The 18,643-nt window shown below is 38.1% G+C and overlaps 1 protein-coding gene across 1 annotated transcript in view; it reads left to right on the top strand.

Moving 5' to 3' along the window:
• The window catches only part of ERCC6L2 (ERCC excision repair 6 like 2), a 149,669-nt gene that overhangs the window by 124,802 nt on the left and 6,224 nt on the right, over nt 1–18,643 (top strand). Inside the window, exon 18 of the mRNA XM_070795087.1 lies at nt 14,541–14,722. Within this exon, the coding sequence (XP_070651188.1) occupies nt 14,541–14,722 (182 nt within the window). The remainder of the gene's footprint in view (nt 1–14,540; nt 14,723–18,643) is intronic.

An 18,643-nucleotide genomic window follows, 5' to 3' on the forward strand; every position in this document is an offset into this window, starting at 1 on the left:
GCTGATAAAAATATTCTTTGCTTATTAGGAAATAGCTTGATTCTAACTCTTCTCCTAGCTGGTCATTGTTCCAGTTGCTTAGAAGATTGATAAGGCTTCTTTGAACAGTTTCTCTGTTTAGAGTGGTTGGAAGATTATAAATAGTTTAAAAATAGTATTTCTTCAAATAGTGCTTTCTAAAAGAATCCACCTGCCAATGTAGGAGATGCAAGAGACACTGGTTCAATTCCTGGGTCAATAAGATCCCCTGGAGGAGAAAATGGCACCCCACTCCAGTGTCCTTGCTGAGAGAATCCCATAGACAGAGGAGCCTGATGGGATATAATAATGAGGTCGAAGACAGTCTAACATGACTGAGCATCTCAGCATAAGTAACAATATAAAGGCTTAGAGATATAAGGCCTCATTGAGCTCTGATTGACTTTACCTAGTGACTTAACAGAATGTTAAGCACTTAATAATAGCCCTTTTCAAATGTATATTTTATCCCTCTATGAAAACCATGGCATCAATTGGACATGGCCACTTAATGGAAACACCTATCATCTTATCTGAGAATCCTGCCTCTACACATATGAATTCTGAGTTTTATAGGATGAATAAAGCGAAATTATAAGGATAGGGAATCATAGTATTTCAGAACTTGAAGGATTCTTGGAGACTAATGCAGACAATACTATTTTACTGATTTCTTTTTAATGAGATGGTATTGATTTCCCTCAGGCTCAACAGTGGCAGTCAGCTTAAATCCCTGTAGTCTTTGAATCCTTCTGGTTTCTCCTGTGCTTTCCCCCAGTTCCTTTACTTTCTATTTTGCTTTGGAGATTTTCCTTTTTTTTTTTTTTAATTCTATTTTGCTTTTCCAATATGAAAAATCAGTCTAATTTTTCAAGATAACTTGTCTATTAATAATTTCCCTCACTTTAGCAGTTAAAAAATTCAGGTGGACTGAATGTATCTTTCCCTTTAAAAATCTTTTTTTAGATAGTTAAAACTATCTGGACTCAAGAAATACTGTAAGACTTGGCAGTATCTACTCAGCCTTTGTTGTCCTAACCTCCCAAATCTCCAAACCTCTCTACCTCTCAGCATGTAACTCAGCTGTGTCACTCTTTCACAAAGCCTGCCCCAATTCCAACATAAGCTGTAGGTAATTCCTTCTTCGGAGAAGGCAACGGCACCCCACTCCAGTACTCTTGCCTGGAAGATCCCATGGATGGAGGAGCCTGGTAGGCTGCAGTCCATGGGGTCACTAAGAGTCGGATACGACTGAGCGACTTCACTTTCACTTTTCACTTTCAGGCATTGGAGAAGGAAATGGCAACCCACTCCAGTGTTCTTGCCTGGAGAATCCCAGGGACGGTGGAGCCTGGTGGGCTGCCATCTGTGGGGTCGCACAGAGTCGGACACAACTGAAGCGACTTAGCAGCAGCAGAAGCTGTCCTTCTTACGCTTTTTCTGTTTCATGTAATAGTACTTTGGCCTAGTTATTCTAACATATGACTTCCAAATTTTTATCAGTTAGGTAAGTATACATCTTCTTTTCTAGTAAACTCTGGACTTTAAAAATAGCAGAATATATCTCTGATTCTCATTTGATAACTCTGGAGACCTAAAATAGTGTCTTGTATATAATTGATACTTTTTGAATAATTTAGGTTTTCAGTTGTTGTCAGGGTATAATGATCCCCATCACTGTGTTCTGAAAATTAAATAGTTTAAACTATCTTTTCTATAAACAAATCTCAGAATTTTCCTAAAAATCCTCTGGCAATGACTTGGCATTGTTCAGAGCTACTGAATGTATTTATAATCAGCCAAGGGAAACAATCCCTCCTTATCTGAATTAGAAGTAGTCTCAGGTTTGCCTGTCATTCATGGTCTTCAATAAACTTACTCAGTCTACACCTCCAACCAAATCATCTACTGGCTGATCCTTCACTCCCAGTTCAAGTTTCACTCCCTCCATAAAACCTCAGTTTTCGGAGATCACTCTATTCCAAGCTCCTTCCACACCCGTTCTCTGTGCCTATCATCACTGTAGACGTAGTGGACACCTTGTTAGTGTTTGCTGTCTTCTCATGTATGTTACAAACTTCTTAAGGATCAGGACCACGGCGTACATGTTCATTAGCATCACCACTTAGCAACAGGCAATACAGAGTGGAAGTTCAGAAAACATTTGTTACTAGTAATTCCTGCAAGAAATTACTACATAATGCAGATGCCCACAACAATTTTCACTGTGAGTATAGGCTCCACATATTAATGTTAAAAGGAGTATTCTAGCAGATGATATAAAGACATTAATCATTTTAAAGTGAAAAGTGAAAGTGAAGTCGCTCAGTCATGTCTGACTCTTTTGTGACCCCATGGACTGTAGCCTACCAGGCTTCTCTCCCTCCATGGGATTCTCCAGGCAAGAGTACTGGAGTGGGTTGCCATTTCCTTCTCCAGGGGATCTTCCCAACTCAGGGATCAAACCCGGGTCTCCCGCATTCCTCTGAGCCACCAGGGAAGAGCAGCATAAATGCTGGTATTCTTCATCTTCACTCATTATCTGTCATCTGTTGACCATAGTTCTGGCATAGGAAACCCACTCAAGAAGGGAGAACATGGAGAATGGTGTCAGAAAGATATCCCCATCCAAGCCATCACTTTCGGGAGTAATTTTCTGTGTTCCAAAGTTCTATAAAATATCTGTTTTGTTGTCTTTATTTTGTGGCATGTAAGGCTTGTCTCAATTTGGTGCTAGCCTGCTTTTCCAGTCTCATTCTGATTCATTCATTCAGCATTACTGACAGTAACTTTGTGCCGGGCACTGTACTAGACCCTGAGGGTAGCAAGCTGAACAGGTTCTTCCTAGTCATCCTTCAGTTTATGAATCAGTCTTCAAGCACACCGTGGATTTTTACCCTTCCATGTCTTTGCTCTTGTGTTTCTTTTGTTTAAAATTCCATTCTACCTGTGTCTGCCTGTTGAACTCCAACTCCTTGTATCATTAGTGACAGTTCTTCTCTGTCTTCTCCAAAGCGATGTAAATGTTTTCCTCAAATTCATCTTTACTTGTGTGTGTATATGCATGTATGTATGCTCTAGCACTTATTGTATTATGTGACACCTTATATATATCTGCAGAAGGGAAAGGCTACCCACTCCAGTATTCTGGCCTGGAGAATTCCATGGACTGTATGGGATCGCAAAGAGTCGGACACGACTGAGTGACTTTCACTTCATTTCACAGGATGCATTCAGTAGCATAGAATAGAATAACCATCTGAAAATAACTTATGCAATAGGCTGTTAACTAATTCACATAATAGCAAGTCTGGAGGGAAATATTTCCAGGCGTAATGCTACAGTCCAGTGACATCATAAGATATCAGCCTCTCTGATTTTTTTCTCCACTGTCCTTAGCCAGTTAATTTTTAGTTCCATGAAGCCTTTTTCCTCATGTTACATCTACATGTTACATGCTACATCTCAAGAACCTGTTTCCTCATACAAATGTATCCAAGGACAGGAAGCTGTGCTCCTCTTCGTGTGTCTCTCCCTTTGTTCTGGAGGAAAATCTTTCTGGCAGGACGTAATTCTGGCTTGATTAATCTCAGTTCATCCGCTAAGAACTGAGAGGGCAATCAGCCTTTCCTGAGCACATGACCATAACCCATTCCCAATATCTAAATATTTAATAACAAATATGCTTTTTTGATGTTGTATAATTTGAATGTGTCAACATTTTGAAGATACGCATAACTGACTTACTGTTTTCCAGATGAACAGTGAATTATATTACAAAATCATGCATAGGGAAAAAATTCAGCCAAAGTACAAAATATACCAATGAATTTTCATTTTAGTAATGTAAAAAATTCTGATGTGGTTTCAAATATTACATGAAACTAACCTTGATTGAATTTTTATAAAGTATCAAAAAAGAATATCTATAGTTATCTGAAAAGGCTATGAAGATATTCTTCCCTTTTTCAATTATATATCTATATGAAGCTGGTTTTATTCATATACTCCAACTAAGACGGTATTGTTGCAGCAGACTGAATGCAGAAGCAGATATGAGAACCTAGCTGTCTTTCATTAAGCCAGCTACTAAAGACATTTGTAAAAATGTAAAATATAGTCAGTCTTCTGGTTAGTTTTCTGTTTGTTTGCCTTGGAAAATATAAACTTTTTGTTGGTAAAAAGAGTTATTTAAGTTAACACACGTAATTATTTTTAATAAATTAATTGTTTTAAACTTGCAGTAGATATAACCCACATAAACAAAATCTCTTTGGGGTCCTCATTAATTTTTAAACTATACAATGGTCCTAAAACCAAAAAGTTTCAGAATTGCCATCTTAGACCATGTGGACAGGGTCGCTTGATTATTAAATTCAGTTTTAGTGGAACATACTTTCAGTTGGCCTTTCTCTGTGTGAACACTTAACTTCCTCTGCTACATGGCTCATGAAAGCATATCAGAATAGAAGAGACTGAAAATGATGTGGTTATATGAAACCTACTCTAATTCCCTAAAAAGGAGAATTATTCAGTTTTCAGTACTTGATTATAAACAATAATCTGCATCCAGCTTCACAACTAGTAACAGTGTCCCAGTGTCATTTGTGGCTCGGTGCTTGAAATGTTCTTTCCTAGACACTGGAGAGCCATCCATAGCCTTGTAACTGAATCAGCCTACATAGAAGCCTACACTTACTCTAGTTGGAGGCCTAGAGGAAGGAAGTGAGAGCCTAAGCTCCCTGTGGGAAGTGCCAGGGAAGGCAAGCAGGGGCAGGTGCCTGCCAAGAAAGACTTTAAAATTTTTCCATCAGCACCACCCTTCCGTGGTCTTTTCACTAACAAGTATTATTTAGTGTAGAACCTTCAAGTAATCTTTATAGACATTTTTATATTAACATAAATATTATATGTAAAGATTTAAAATTTAGTCAGGATTATAAGATGCTAAGGACCTTATTCATTACAATTTACTGGAGATCCTAAAAAAGACTAGTAGAATTGTGAACTTTAAATATGGAAGAGACTGATAGGGGTCCTGGATCCAAATTCTTATCCCCTAGATCCTGATCTCCAAATCCCTTATTACTCCTTAGGATAAGGAGGCTCAAAAAGATTTTTTAAAAAAAGGAAAAAAGACTTTTCCCAAATTTACGCAATAAATGACCAAGGAAGGCCTAGACACCAGGGCTTGTAGTGCCGAGTCCTTGCTCAGACAGCTACCCCAGAAGGCCCTAGATCTTGCTCTAGCCTTTGTGTGTAGGAAGTATTGAGGGGAATCTACTACCTGGCCATCCTCCCATGAAGGTCTGAGATTATATTAGCAGAAACTCCCCGTTGCTGGTCCACAGGCTTTTTTGAAGGTGATTGCCACCGTCTCACCTGGCCCTTTCCTACAGGTTGACTGCTGTGGCAGTCCCTCCAGGTTCCCAGGTCCCAGGGAGACAGGGCTTCTGCATTTCTGTTTATGGTGTGTGCCCCACAGTAGTCAGCTGTACTCCAGAGGCCATCGCTTTGTTCTTTCAAATAGATGAGTTTCTTGGACAGTGAGAAATGGATGTTGTGCACAAAAAAAAGGAAGCTAAGCTCAGGGCAGCCTGTCCTTTTGTGGCTCACTCTGAAAGCAAAGTACTACCAAAAAAGAAAATACATACGTATCTATATATATATAAAACTGAATTGTAACTGTTACTCCTTCCAGGAGGAAAACAGACCCATAATTACAAACTTTAATCTCCCTTTACCACCTAAAAAAAGGGGAGGGAGGGAAGGTTTGAATTTGAATCTAAGTTTGTTTTTTCAGATTTGAATGACATTTTTAAACATATGCAGAAAATTATACTTCATTGTATATTTGTGGTGGGTCCTCTAACCAGCTGGCTTTTCTCCAGAGTCTGAGTGAAGGCAGTTCAGGGGTATCTCACAGTTGCCTTTGGTTTTTGTTGAGTATTGGAAAACTGCATTTACAGTAATATTTTCTACCTCCAGGCAGAAATTTTGAATGATCACTTGAAGGATAAGGACTTTTTCACAATTGTACAAAGATCCTTGAAGTTCTTTGTCATTTTGGACTCTCAGGTGCCATTTGAATGAATTTATTTACATGTGCTGTATGTTTTTATAGAACTCCTGATTCCCTGCTTTGCAAAGACAAGCAAGTTTATGACTTTTTTTATGTGTTTACAGGGTTTGGCCTTTACCCAAAGAGAGATTTCTTTTTTAATCTTTTGTTTGAACAAATGTGTAAACCAAAGCATTGCTGCCTCTCAGACTTAACTATTTAAGGTTTAATGAAGAAAACAAGTGAAAGAGCACTTTTTTTAAAAAAAGTCTTTGTGGCAAAGTTAGTGTGATCAGACCAATGTGAGGGACTTTGGCTATACAACATGCCCAGCTCTGACAGTCTGTGCTATTCTCAGGAACAAGTGAACCTTCCTGGAAGGGGCAGATCCTCTGGTGATTCTTAGGATCCAAACTCAGGCTTCTCAATAGGTCAGAGCCATTGGGACCTTCCATTGCCTTTGAAAATGTCCTCCCTGATTTCCATTTTCTCAATGACTAATCAAGGCTAAGGACTTCCCTGGTGGGCTACAGTCCATGGGGTCATAAAAGAGTCAGACATGACTTAGCAACTAAACAACAACAGCAAAAAATCAAGGCTAATCATTTGATTACGGAAAAAAATGGTGAATGTGGCTGTTAAATACACATTGCTCTTTGTTCTGGTGTATGTTCTGTAATATGTTTTCTAAGGTGAGAAAAACCAGCTCAGCAGACAGATTCAAAATTGCATAATAAAAATTTCACTACCTCCTGGTAGCCTACAACAGACAGGCTACCCATCCTATCAGGCTGTTTTTCATCATACATTATCCACTTCAAAGCTTCCTCTATTTTGTGAGGGGTACAAATGATCAGAATAGGAATCTGCATTATCTGCACCAGCTATGAATGTGTCTCCAGTAATTAGCCTCAAAGAGATTAAGAAAGATGGCACAGATTACAATAGTATTTCTCCTGCCAAAATGGAAACTAGAGGCCATTCGTGGTTGTTTTTGAAACTCGGTCTCCTGAATTGTAATGCTTCCTGCCCCATTTGTTGCCCGTAGGTGGGTGTGTATGGGAAAACTGATCCCTATCAACTTTTCCCTTTTCCTTGCTATTCCTATCTAGATGCCCTCTATAGTTCTTTAGTAATTTGCCTCCAAAATTATTTTTTACTTCAAAGAAAGAGGGTTTTTTTTTTTCCTTAAACATTCTCTGCACTGAGGCTTTCCTGATGAGTCAGTGGTAAAAACCCACCTGCCAGTGCAGGAGACATAGGTTTGACCCCTGATCTGAGAAGATCCCACATGCCTCGGAGTAACTAAGCTTGTGTACACCGCAACTACTGAGACTGTGCTCAAGAGCCTAGGATCCGCAACTATTGAGCCCACGTGCTGCGCCTACTGAAGCCCACATGCCTAGAGGCTTTTCTCTGCAACAAGAGAAGCCACCACAGTGAGAAGGTCTCACATTGCAGCTAGAGAAAAGTTTAAGCAGCAACGAAGACCAAGCACAGACAAAAATTAATTAATAGATAAATTTTTTTAATTTATTTTTTAAATTAAAAAATATATATATTTAAAAGACCACATTCTCTGCACTATTGCAGTGAAGTTTTCTATTTGTTGTTGTTATTGTTGTCTAGTTGCTAAGTCGTGTCCAACTCTTTTGCTACCCCCATGAAGTATAGCCTGCCAGGCTCCTCTGTTCATGGGATTTCCCAGGCAAGAATACTGCAGTGGGTTGCCAATTCCTTCTCCAGGGGATCTAACCCAGGGATCCAACCTGTGTCTCCTGCATTGCAGGCAGATTCTTTACCACTGAGTCACCTGGGAAGTTTTCTATTATGTAAAGTTAAATTTCATATGTAGCAGAGTAAATAGAAAAATGCTAATGTAGTCATATGGCTGTGAGGTAGGGGGAATATTCCCTTTTTTCCTATTCTCAGTACACTGGCAACAAAGATTATTTGCAAACTTTTTCATTTTTTATTTCTTCTAACTCTTTCAATTGAAAATCTATGTATACCTTATTTTCTTTTTTCAGTTCAATTAAAATAATGCTATTGGCTTAGGTCTCAGTTCAGTTCAGTTCAGTCTCTCAGTCGTGTCCAACTCTTTGCAACCCCATGAATCGCAGCACACCAGGCCTCCCTGTCCGTCACCAACTCCCGGAGTTCACTCAAACTCATGTCCATCGAGTCAATGATGCCATCTAGCCATCTCATCCTCTGTCGTCCCCTTCTCCTCCTGCCCCCGATCCCTCCCAGCATCAGAGTCTTTTCTAATGAGTCAACTCTTCGCATGAGGTGGCCAAAGGACTGGAGTTTCAGCTTTAGGATCATTCCTTCCAAAGAACACCCAGGACCAATCTCCTTTAGAATGGACTGGTTGGATCTCCTTGCAGTCCAAGTCTTCTCCAAAACCACAGTTCAAAAGCATCAATTCTTCGGCGCGCAGCTTTCTTCACAGTCGAACTCTCACATCCATATATGACCACTGGAAAAACCATAGCCTTGACTAGATGGACCTTTGTTGGCAAAGTAATGTCTCTGCTTTTGAATATGCTGTCTAGGTTGGTCATAACTTTCCTTCCAAGGAGTAAGCGTCTTTTAATTTCATGGCTGCAATCACCATCTGCTTAGGTCTAATGCCTTGTAATACAGACAGTACACTTGGGGATTAAAAGAAAAAAGATCCTATCAAAAGTCTTATAAATGTCTCATACTATTAATCTAAAGATTCCTCCTAGAATCAATATAAATCTAAAACTTTACAGTAAGAAATAAATTGTTGAGGATTGTATATAGTTGACTAGGTCTAGTGTCAATTCATTTTGGCTACTCTAAAAGAAGAAATGCTTCCCTGTAAATGTACCCTCTTATTTGTTATAATCCTAATGTATATCTTTTACAACTTAAAATTATAGCTTTTATTTTACAGAATGTATACTTTATACATGTTTCAATAGTAATTTTAATGATGTATTTTCAAATGTATTTTATAGAGACATTAGAAAAATGAATAATTTCATATTTTTATCAAAATTAAGTCAAAGCAGATATTCATGATATATTGTGCAGCATAGCATATTATTGTGTTTTATAATAATTTTAAATGGAGTATATAATCTATAAAAAATAATGAATTACTATGTTTTATACCTAAAACTAATATAATATTGTAAATGAACTATGCTTCAATTTTTTAAAAAGTAGATATTTATGAAGTCTTTGAAGTGAGCCATTTCCACAGTAAACACTTAATTGTGGATAGGTAAGGAGATTATTTTGGCCAAAATATATTAAAATAATTACCACTTGTAGAAATAATATATATTTAGTGTTTTTGATTGAATTAAATAATTTTCATATTCTGAATTTTGTTTTTAATAACAAATATTTCTTTTTCTGACAATAACATTTAAATTTTTTTAATTATATAAATCAGATTAGGATTTAACACAGTTAGCCATGGCCTACCTTTTACCTTTTTAGACCTGTTTAATTCTGAAGGGAGAGAATTTTTCCTCTACTTTTCAACTTTCAATTGGCTGCTCCACATAGGAAACAGCCAAAGGAGAAAGATATATTACTACTCATAAATTGGAATTATTTCAATATTCTCTGATAGATTTAGCTTTCTTAAGTAACCCATGGAGCTTCTCTGGTAGCACAGCTGGTAAAGAATCCGGCTGCAGTGCGGGAGACCTGGGTTTTATCCCTGGTTGGGAAGATCCCCTGGAGGAGGGCATGGCAGCCCACTCCAGTATTCTTGCCTGGAGAATCCCATGGACAGAGGAGCCTGGTAGAGTTGGATATGACCCAAGTGACTTAGCACAGCACAGCACAAGTAACCCCACATTTCCATTCAGTTAATTGCATCATCAAATGGATTTCTTAACTATATATTTACATTATTTAGAAATAATTACTATACTCTTTACACTTACTTTTATTTTTAATAAATACTCCATAAGTTAAATTTGATTATTTTCGTAAAAGTACCATAGTAGACATACCTAACAATATCCAATAATTTATGAAAATAATCATGAACATAGCAGTTACTGTTATAAATTAAACTCAGTGCCAAGCTTTGTAAAATACTTATTAGCAGACATATTTATATTATACAAATACTATGCAAAGTTCTTCTCTTCATAATTTCCTCCTTGACATTATAACCATAAATCTTTAGAAGAAGGAAACCTACATCAGCATCATGGAGTGTAGAGATAATTCCTCAAAGCAAATCTTGGATAATTTTGAAGCAACTTTTTAGGGAAAAAAAGTTTACTATCAGTTAGTGGTTTTTATGGAAACTGGGCTTTCTGCTTTCTTCATGTTAAATGATCTCAAAATTTCCTGTTGAATACATACATAGAGTTCCAGCTATTGGCCATTCTGTTCTCTGGTGGAAAGAATGGATTTATTTTGCTTTCCTGAGCTGGCAGTCTTACCTTCTACCGTAATGTTAAGAAGCAATAATATTATCTTTTAAATTCTTAATCCAGCTCATTTTACTGAATTTTTCATTTCTTGACCTTTCATTACTGTTGCTACTTCATACTGTTGCGCCAGTGTCGTACGACTTCCTAGCTTTGACATAAGTGGTAGTAAATGAGTTTGCATCTTATTTCACATAATTTGAAATCTTTTCATCTTGGTCACAGGCCTTGTACTTTGCTTTATAATAAATTATAACTGCCCCTGGAATTGCAACTGCATTATGTCACTATTTTCCTTATATTATCTATTGTAAAAGATACTGTTTTACTACAAAATAGTGACACCAGCTTTTATAACAAGGGCATCAAAGTGTTTATTAAACAAATTAGTAAACGAAATTCTGTTTCACAGCCTTGTTTCAGTAAGTGTTAAACTGCCCTACTAAAATGGAAATCTGAACCTATTTTTTTAAATAAAAGATGGAATATTGAGCCCATGTAAGAGAAAAATGCTTTTCTGTTTGCATTATTATCTAAAATAATCAGATTTTAAAGTGCAGAATATTTGTCATAAATTTAAAATTCACATGTCTGATAGCTATGATTGGAAAAGTTGAATTTTCCTGAAGAATATGTAAAACTAATTTAAGAAAAAATGTATCTGGGGTTTGAAATATGAGTTTTATAATACTTCCAGAGTCAGAAAGACCCAGAGTAATCATGTAAATAATTGAAGATTGCCATTGCTTGGCATGATTTCTCCATGACTTCAGAAATTATGGTATATGAGGAGGGCATGTTCCTGGTTGGCCCAGTTCCTTCTCTTTTGGCTTATTCCCTTTATCCCCACATAGACATTACCATCCCTCCTTATAATAATGGACAATTATTTCTTGGGAATCATCAAAGCTTTTTTATTAGGAACTTTTAAAATTCATCTTATTTTCTTGTGACGTGAAGTAAATGCATCAAATATCTTTCAAATTTATGTTTAGTGATGAAAATTTTTCTCTCTTTATTAATAATGTTTTAAAATTTAGGAAATGATGTCTTTGAGGAAAGTACTTTCAGCATTACTGACTGATGCAAAGCCCTAGTTCAAACTGACAACCTGGCATTTTGTGATGCCCATCTGAATCACAGTAGATTTTGAAGAAGTCTGTTTCTTTTCATTAGGAATGGTTTGCTTTAAAAATAAAAAATACAATTATTTCTCTTGTTCAGTTTATTTCAATGAAATTAATATAAATTAAAGAGATAAATGATTTAATTTTTAAAAGGAATAAACTAAATGTGCCATCTTAAAAAGGGAGGGGTAACTCAGCATTTTTAAGTCCCTTAAGAGTACAAGCCTCTTTGTGTATGTAAATATTTTGGTTCTCAACTACATTGCATAGTGGCAGGAACATAATAGGTGCTTTGTAAGTATATGTGAAATGAAAGCCATTCCCCAGCCACATTCAATGATATGTACTACTTCAATCCCATTGAACACCTATAAAAGAAAGAATAGTTGTCTTACTGAGAATTACTAATCTGTGTTTTGCAGTATTTGTATGCCTGCAAATTTCTTAAATGGTAGTTTAACTGGGTGTAGAATTCTAGGTTGGTAGGTTTTTTTTCCTCCCTGCATGTTGAAGATGACCTCACTGTCTTCTGGTGGCAGTGATGGTGATACTAGTAGAAGCAATGAGAAGTCTGCCTTTAGTTTGATTATTATTTCTTTGTGGAATAGCTTATCTTTTTTCTCTGTTTATAAGATAGTCTCTCTTCTGTGATATAACAAGGTACAGATTTACTTTTATTTTTCACACTAGAGATTCTCCTTCTTTAGTTTGAAGATTTGTGCCTTCTTATTCTCTGCCATTATATCTTTGGCATTATCTCTTCTATTTTCTCTATTCTATCCTTCTAATATTTTATAAATATGGTTTATATTCTGACAGGTCTTCTGTCTTTTAATTTTTCTTTCTTGTTTTTCTTTTTTAATCTCTGCACAGCATTCTGAGTAATGTATTCTACGAGTTTATAAACTATCATTGTAAGGCTAGTTAGCCTGCTTCTTAACACATATTTTAAGTTTGTTTCTATATCCTTTTTTTCCAAACCTATATTTCCCTTCTAGAGTTTGTATTTGGTTCTTTCTCAGATCTGGTGTTTTATAATACCTAGTACTTCCTTTATTTTTCTGGACATGCTAATGATTTAAAGTCTCTTTCACATTGCTTTGTAATCTATAATTCCTCAGATACAGATTCTCACATTTATTGTATCTGCCCACTTTCATGTTAGTGGGTTTTGTATGTTCTTTATAATTTTACCTGAGCTCTTCCCCCTGTGCCCCGCCTTAGAATCACAAGCATTCCCTAAACTTAAAAGGTGTTCCTATGTTATGTTTTTGTATTTACCCCTCATTGAGATCTATGGTTTTCACTGATTCTGGGCTAGTTTTTTATGCTGGTTTTCAGCTTAGATTTTCCTTACAATGCAAGTGTGTTCCACAAATCGCACAGGCTGGACATGTTTTCACCAGTGATTCTATCAAGACCAAAAAAGTAGCCTGTTTCTATCCTGTGCCCCAGTTCGGGCTTTCCTAGCTTTAATTTGAAAATTGGATATCCTTTTAATTCCTGCTGTGTTTTTGGTTTGTTGATTGTTTAACTCAGAGAGTTAAATCTTTTCCATTTTCCCTCTACACATGGAGTCCTGCAGTCCGGAACTTAGGACCCATCCTTGGGGGCTGCTGAGCTTCAGCTCCCACCTGCTGCTATGTTACTTTAATTTGGGCATCTAGAGATTTTCCCTTCTTATTTTTGAGCTCAAATATAACTTTATTGTTGTTGTCAAATTGCATCCAATATTTCCCAGGTGGCTCAGTGGTAAAGAATCCACCTGTCAATACAGGAGAGGCCAGAGACCCAGGTTCAATCCCTGGGTCTGGAAGATCCCCTGGAGAAGGGAATGGCTACCCACTCGAGTATTCTTGCCTGGAGAATTCCACAGACAGAGGTGCCTGGCAGGCTACAGTCCATGGGGTCACAAAAGAGTCCATGACTGAACGACTGAGCATGCACACATTTCTCTTTTTTGAAATGAGATGGGGACTTTCCACATATTCACCATATCATTTTATCAGGGAAATTGGAATCATACAGTTTAAAATTATTTTTTCTTGACTCACTATTTTTAACAATTTGTGTTAAGCAAGAAACCCTTAGTCTATAAAATAAGTATGATTCTCTCTGTAATTTCAATGCCCTATGGTAAACATCTTAACAATTACTTCTTGCAACTCAGTAGAGATTGAAGTAGGATTTATGAAAATAGTTTATTTCATTATCATATAAAGATTGTTATTTTAAAAAGTTTGACTACTTATATAAGATTAAATAACTGAAATTCTGCTTAGTAATATTGAGAAAAATTACTAAATTAAAAGTTTTTAAATATCTCATTTTATACCATTATTTACATCACTAATTTATATCCTTATTTAGGAAAGTAGATGCCAGCATGTGTATCAGTAGACCCACAGTCTTGACAGTAGAAACATCATATTACCATTACCTTTAGTATATCTTTAAGAAAGATATATCTTTAGCATATATCTTAATGAAAATAGAAGCATCACATTACTGCTAAATGTAGTATCTTTTTAAAGATCTAACAAGATCTGCCAATGATTATCACTTGGAGAATATGATATGGTTTGTTGGTTTAGTTGCTAAGTTGTGTCTGACTCTTGCAACCCCATGGGCTGTAGCTTGCCAGGCTCCTCTGTCCATGGGATTCTCCAGGCAATAATACTGGAGTGGGTTGCCATTTCCTTCTCCAGGGGATCTTCCCACCCCAGGAATCAAACCCAGGTATCCTGCATTGCAGGCAGATTCTTTACCGACAGAACTATGAGGGAAGCCCATGAATATGATATACAGGCTTGTAAAGAATATTGGGGAAAAGTAAGACAGACTCCTTATTTGACTAAAAATGAATATTTTTTCAGTTTTTGCTCTCATCCCTTGTTTCAGACACATAAGGAAAAAATGAAGGGCGATATATCAACACGTACAAAGGAATGCCAACCACTAAGTGAAGGCAGCATTTCATTTCCTCTTTACATTTCACACCCTGTAAGCCAGAAGAAGAAAAAAGTCTGCCGAATAGACCAGACCACCTTCATAATTGGAGAAACACCGAAGGGGATCCGCAGGTATGTCGCATGTAATAACACCTGGCTTTGTGAATAGTTCTCAAAAGAAATATAACTACCTAGTTACATACACAAATTATTTGAATTTTAACTACGCTTAGCGTCTGAATATTTCAGGAAAGTCTGAATTTGTACACTTTAAAAAATAAATCCCCAAATTCCCTCGTAATCCAGTGGTTAGAACTCGACACTTGCACTGTGGTGGCCCGGGTTCAATCACTGGTTGGCGAACTAAGATTCCACAAGCTTTGCAGCATGGCGAAAAAAAAATCTGAAATGTTTCAGTGTTTTAAGAAGGTTAATCCCTGAATTGATAAAAGATGAAATACAGGTAAATGAAATAGGTAAATTTTATACAGGTAAATGAAATACTTCAGTGCATTCTGTTCATTTAGTCGTTGAACATTTATTGAGCACCTGATACGCACTCAGGCATTGTGCTAAGTGCTGAATATACAGTGTCAAAAAAGAGACAAAGCGCTTACAGTACAGTGAGATGAGGTTTGGCATCAAACCATAGAATTTTCAAAAATAAAAAAACATAAATAATTATGAAATAGTGTGTTATAGGAAAGAAATGGACAGCTTCCTTTATAGAGAATAGTGGGATCAGGAGGGGCACCACTTCCTTTCTAGCGGGTAGTCAGGGAAGAGCTCTCTACACAAGTGACATGTGAGTTAAGACTTGAAGGATAATCAGGCAAAGAACAGAGTGAGAACTTTCTGAAGAGGGAGGGGCCTTTGAGAGAAGGCTAGTGTACTTAGTGCAGAATAAATCAAGGAGAGAATGGCATGAGATGAAGGGAGAGACATAAATGAGGCTGGAGCATGCAAAGCCTTGTAGACTGTAGAAAAGAATTTGGATTTTGTTCCAACCACAGTAGAAATTGCTGAAGCATGACATGATTTGATGTATTAATGTTTCTAAAAGGTTTTTCCAGCTTCTGCCTGGAAGAGGGCAAAGCAGACTAGGGGAAACCATAAGGAACTAGGTGGTGGTGGTTTGCTAGACTAGAGTAGTTGCCGGGGAGACAGAGCCAATTGGATAAATTCAGTTCGGTGTTGAACTGGTTGTTGGGAAAGAGAGAAGACAAGTTTACTCCCAATTTTCTGCCTTAAACAACAGATTGGACTCACTGAATAGGGAAAACTAGGAGAGACAAAAGGTTGGAGTGAAAAAAAAATCAAGAGTTCTCTTTCACTCATATTAAATTTGAGGATGTGGGGAAATGTCACATAGGCAGTGGATAATGCTACCCTGAGATTTTGGGACTGGAGATCTAAATTTGGAAGTTATCAGCATAGAGATTAGAAATAGATTACAAATGGTCTTTACAGCCATAGACTGTGTGAGCAGCCTAGGAACAGAACACAGAGAGGAGAGGAGAAGCCCCAGGACTGAGCCTGGAAGGTGACTACGTACTCCTGCTGGGTAGGAGGCCCTGTGTGAGACCCTGAAGTCCAAGAGAAGTGAAGGCTTCAGAAAGGAGGGAACACTGACTTTATTGACTACTGCTGAGGACCAGAAGCAGAAGGGGGAAAGCCCCTGGAGCTGAAGGACTCTGGTCGCCTTCACATGAGCACTCTAAGTAGGCACATGCCAAGGTGAGGTGGGCAGGCAGTGAAAGGGCAAGCCCCTGGGACTCCTCCTTAAATCTGGATGGGGAAACTGGCAGTAGCTGAAGGGCACTGTGGGATCAAGGGTAGTTTGTTTTTAAGTTGAGAAGATAATATTGGGTTGGCCAAAAAGTTCATTCAGGTTTTTCTGTAAGACTGCCAACCCACGAGAACCTGTTTGTGTATCAAGGAAAAAGACCAATAGGGGGAAAAGAGATTATGCCAGGAAGGTGACAACAGAAAGAGTGAAGTCCTGAAGGCAGAAGAAGGTGGGATCCAGACCACAGGTGAAGGTCTAGCCTTTGAGAAGCACTAAGAGAAAGGGACAACCTAAACAGCATAGTAAAAAGCAGAGACATTACAATGGAGATGGTGTTATGACTAAGTTGGTAGAGTCAAAGCTATGGTTTTTCTAGTAGTCACGTATGGATGTGAGAGTTGGACCATAAAGAAGGGTGGGTGCTGAAGAATTGATGCTTTTGAACTGTGGTGTTGGAGAAGACTCCTGAGAGTCCCTGGGACTGAAAGGAGATCCAACCAGTCAATCCTAAAAGAAACCAACCCTGAATATTCATTGGAAGGACTGATGCTGAAGCTAAAGCTTCAGTACTTTGGTCACCTGATTCAGAGAGCCAACTCATTGGAAAATAAGACCCGGATGCTGGAAAAGATTGAAGGCAGGAGGAGAAGGGGACGACAGAGGATGAGATGATTGGATGGCATCACCAACTCAATGGACACGAGTTTGAGCAAGCTCCGGGACATGGTGAAGGACAGGAAAAACTGGCGTGCTGCAGTCCATGGAGCTGCAAAGAGTCGGGTATGACTGAGCAACTGAACAAGAGAAAGGCGTAAAGAAAGGCACAGATACAATCGGTATTTCCTTAATTAATTGAGAATTAAAGCATCAGTATTGAGGGAGAAAAATTGGAGGAAAAAGAAATTATGAAAGAAGTAATTTATAAAGTAGTAAAGCAAGTTTATGGGGCTAGAATTCCTGAGTAATGTTAAGTCCCTCTTTGAGAGTCATTACAGTAAAACCATCTGTGCAGTTGTACAGACTTCATTCAAGGTTCAGTTGCTCATTGCAGACACAGAATAGGGAAACAGCTGAGTTTTACAAGGAGAAGGAGAAGAAAGAAAGGAAGATGAAGGATGTTTGCAAAGAAGTGATTATAAAATTGAACCTAAACTCAACAAAGGGATGTTGATGATAGTGAAGAAAGCAGAAGAGTCAGCAAATTGGAGGACTTGATGAGACGAAAAGTACAATCCAACACAGTTGTCATGGGGATGATTGAGTAGTTGAACTGGAGCATATGATTGAATTCAGGGATTTGGAAGTTGTGCAGTTAATGGTAATGACATTAGTGGTATGATCTTGGCAATACGGACCTGACATGAAATTGAGTCTTTGGAAGTGAGGTAAAGAAACTAATGGGCCAGGAGTTGGGTGGGACATCCACACGGATACTGATGTTACCAAGAATGATGGCAGAAGATGGGAAAGGAAGCAACGTTAATCCAGGGTCTTGAGTGTCAGTCTCCAGCAGGGAGGAACTAGGAAGTCAGTTAATAAGATGGGGTGGGACTGAGAATGGTTAAGCTGGATAGCATGAACCTTTAAGATTGGGAGGAGTTTTTAAGAAAAAATAATATGGAAACAGCAGTGGGAAGCTTGAACTCTAAGGCTTAAGGATGGGAGGTATAAGAATTTTGACTGGTGAAAGCTGCATAGGAGGAGGCAGTATCAGGAGCAAACAGAGGGACTCCTTGGGTAGAAGACACAGGAGAGATGGTAGATCATAGCCTGATTCCAGGGGCACCAAGGAATGGTCTGGAAGGATGAGGGATTAGATTAGATCAAGGCTGTAGAGTCCAGGAGGAGGATGAGAAGCCAGTGGTCAGGGTAACTGTGGCGTAGTGACTGAGGTAAGCAGGGAGAGGAGGCAAGCTCCGGTTGGTCCTGATGGCTTCTACAGACAATAGGAAAGTGCTGGTTGCTCTGTATGTTCCAGATGCCTCCCTCAGGGTTTTGGCAACTCCCAGGCAACTGGCCCCTTAGCTCCTCAGGTCCTGGTGTGGCAGATTGGATCACACCCCTGAGCTGCCCACCATTGCCCAGAAAGCTGAACATCCCACACTGCTGCAGCATTGCAGCTCCTCACAGACATATTTACAGCAGTGATTTGGAGTAAAGTTGGGGCAGTTTTGTATGGGCAATTGTTTAGTTAGAAGGCCAACTATATACATTTTTACCAGTCTTTGAGAAGCAAAAGCATCTTATCCCCTTTGGCACTGTAT

This window comes from Bos indicus, chromosome 8, assembly GCF_029378745.1.
Source record: "Bos indicus isolate NIAB-ARS_2022 breed Sahiwal x Tharparkar chromosome 8, NIAB-ARS_B.indTharparkar_mat_pri_1.0, whole genome shotgun sequence".
Taxonomy (NCBI): Eukaryota; Metazoa; Chordata; class Mammalia; order Artiodactyla; family Bovidae; genus Bos; species Bos indicus.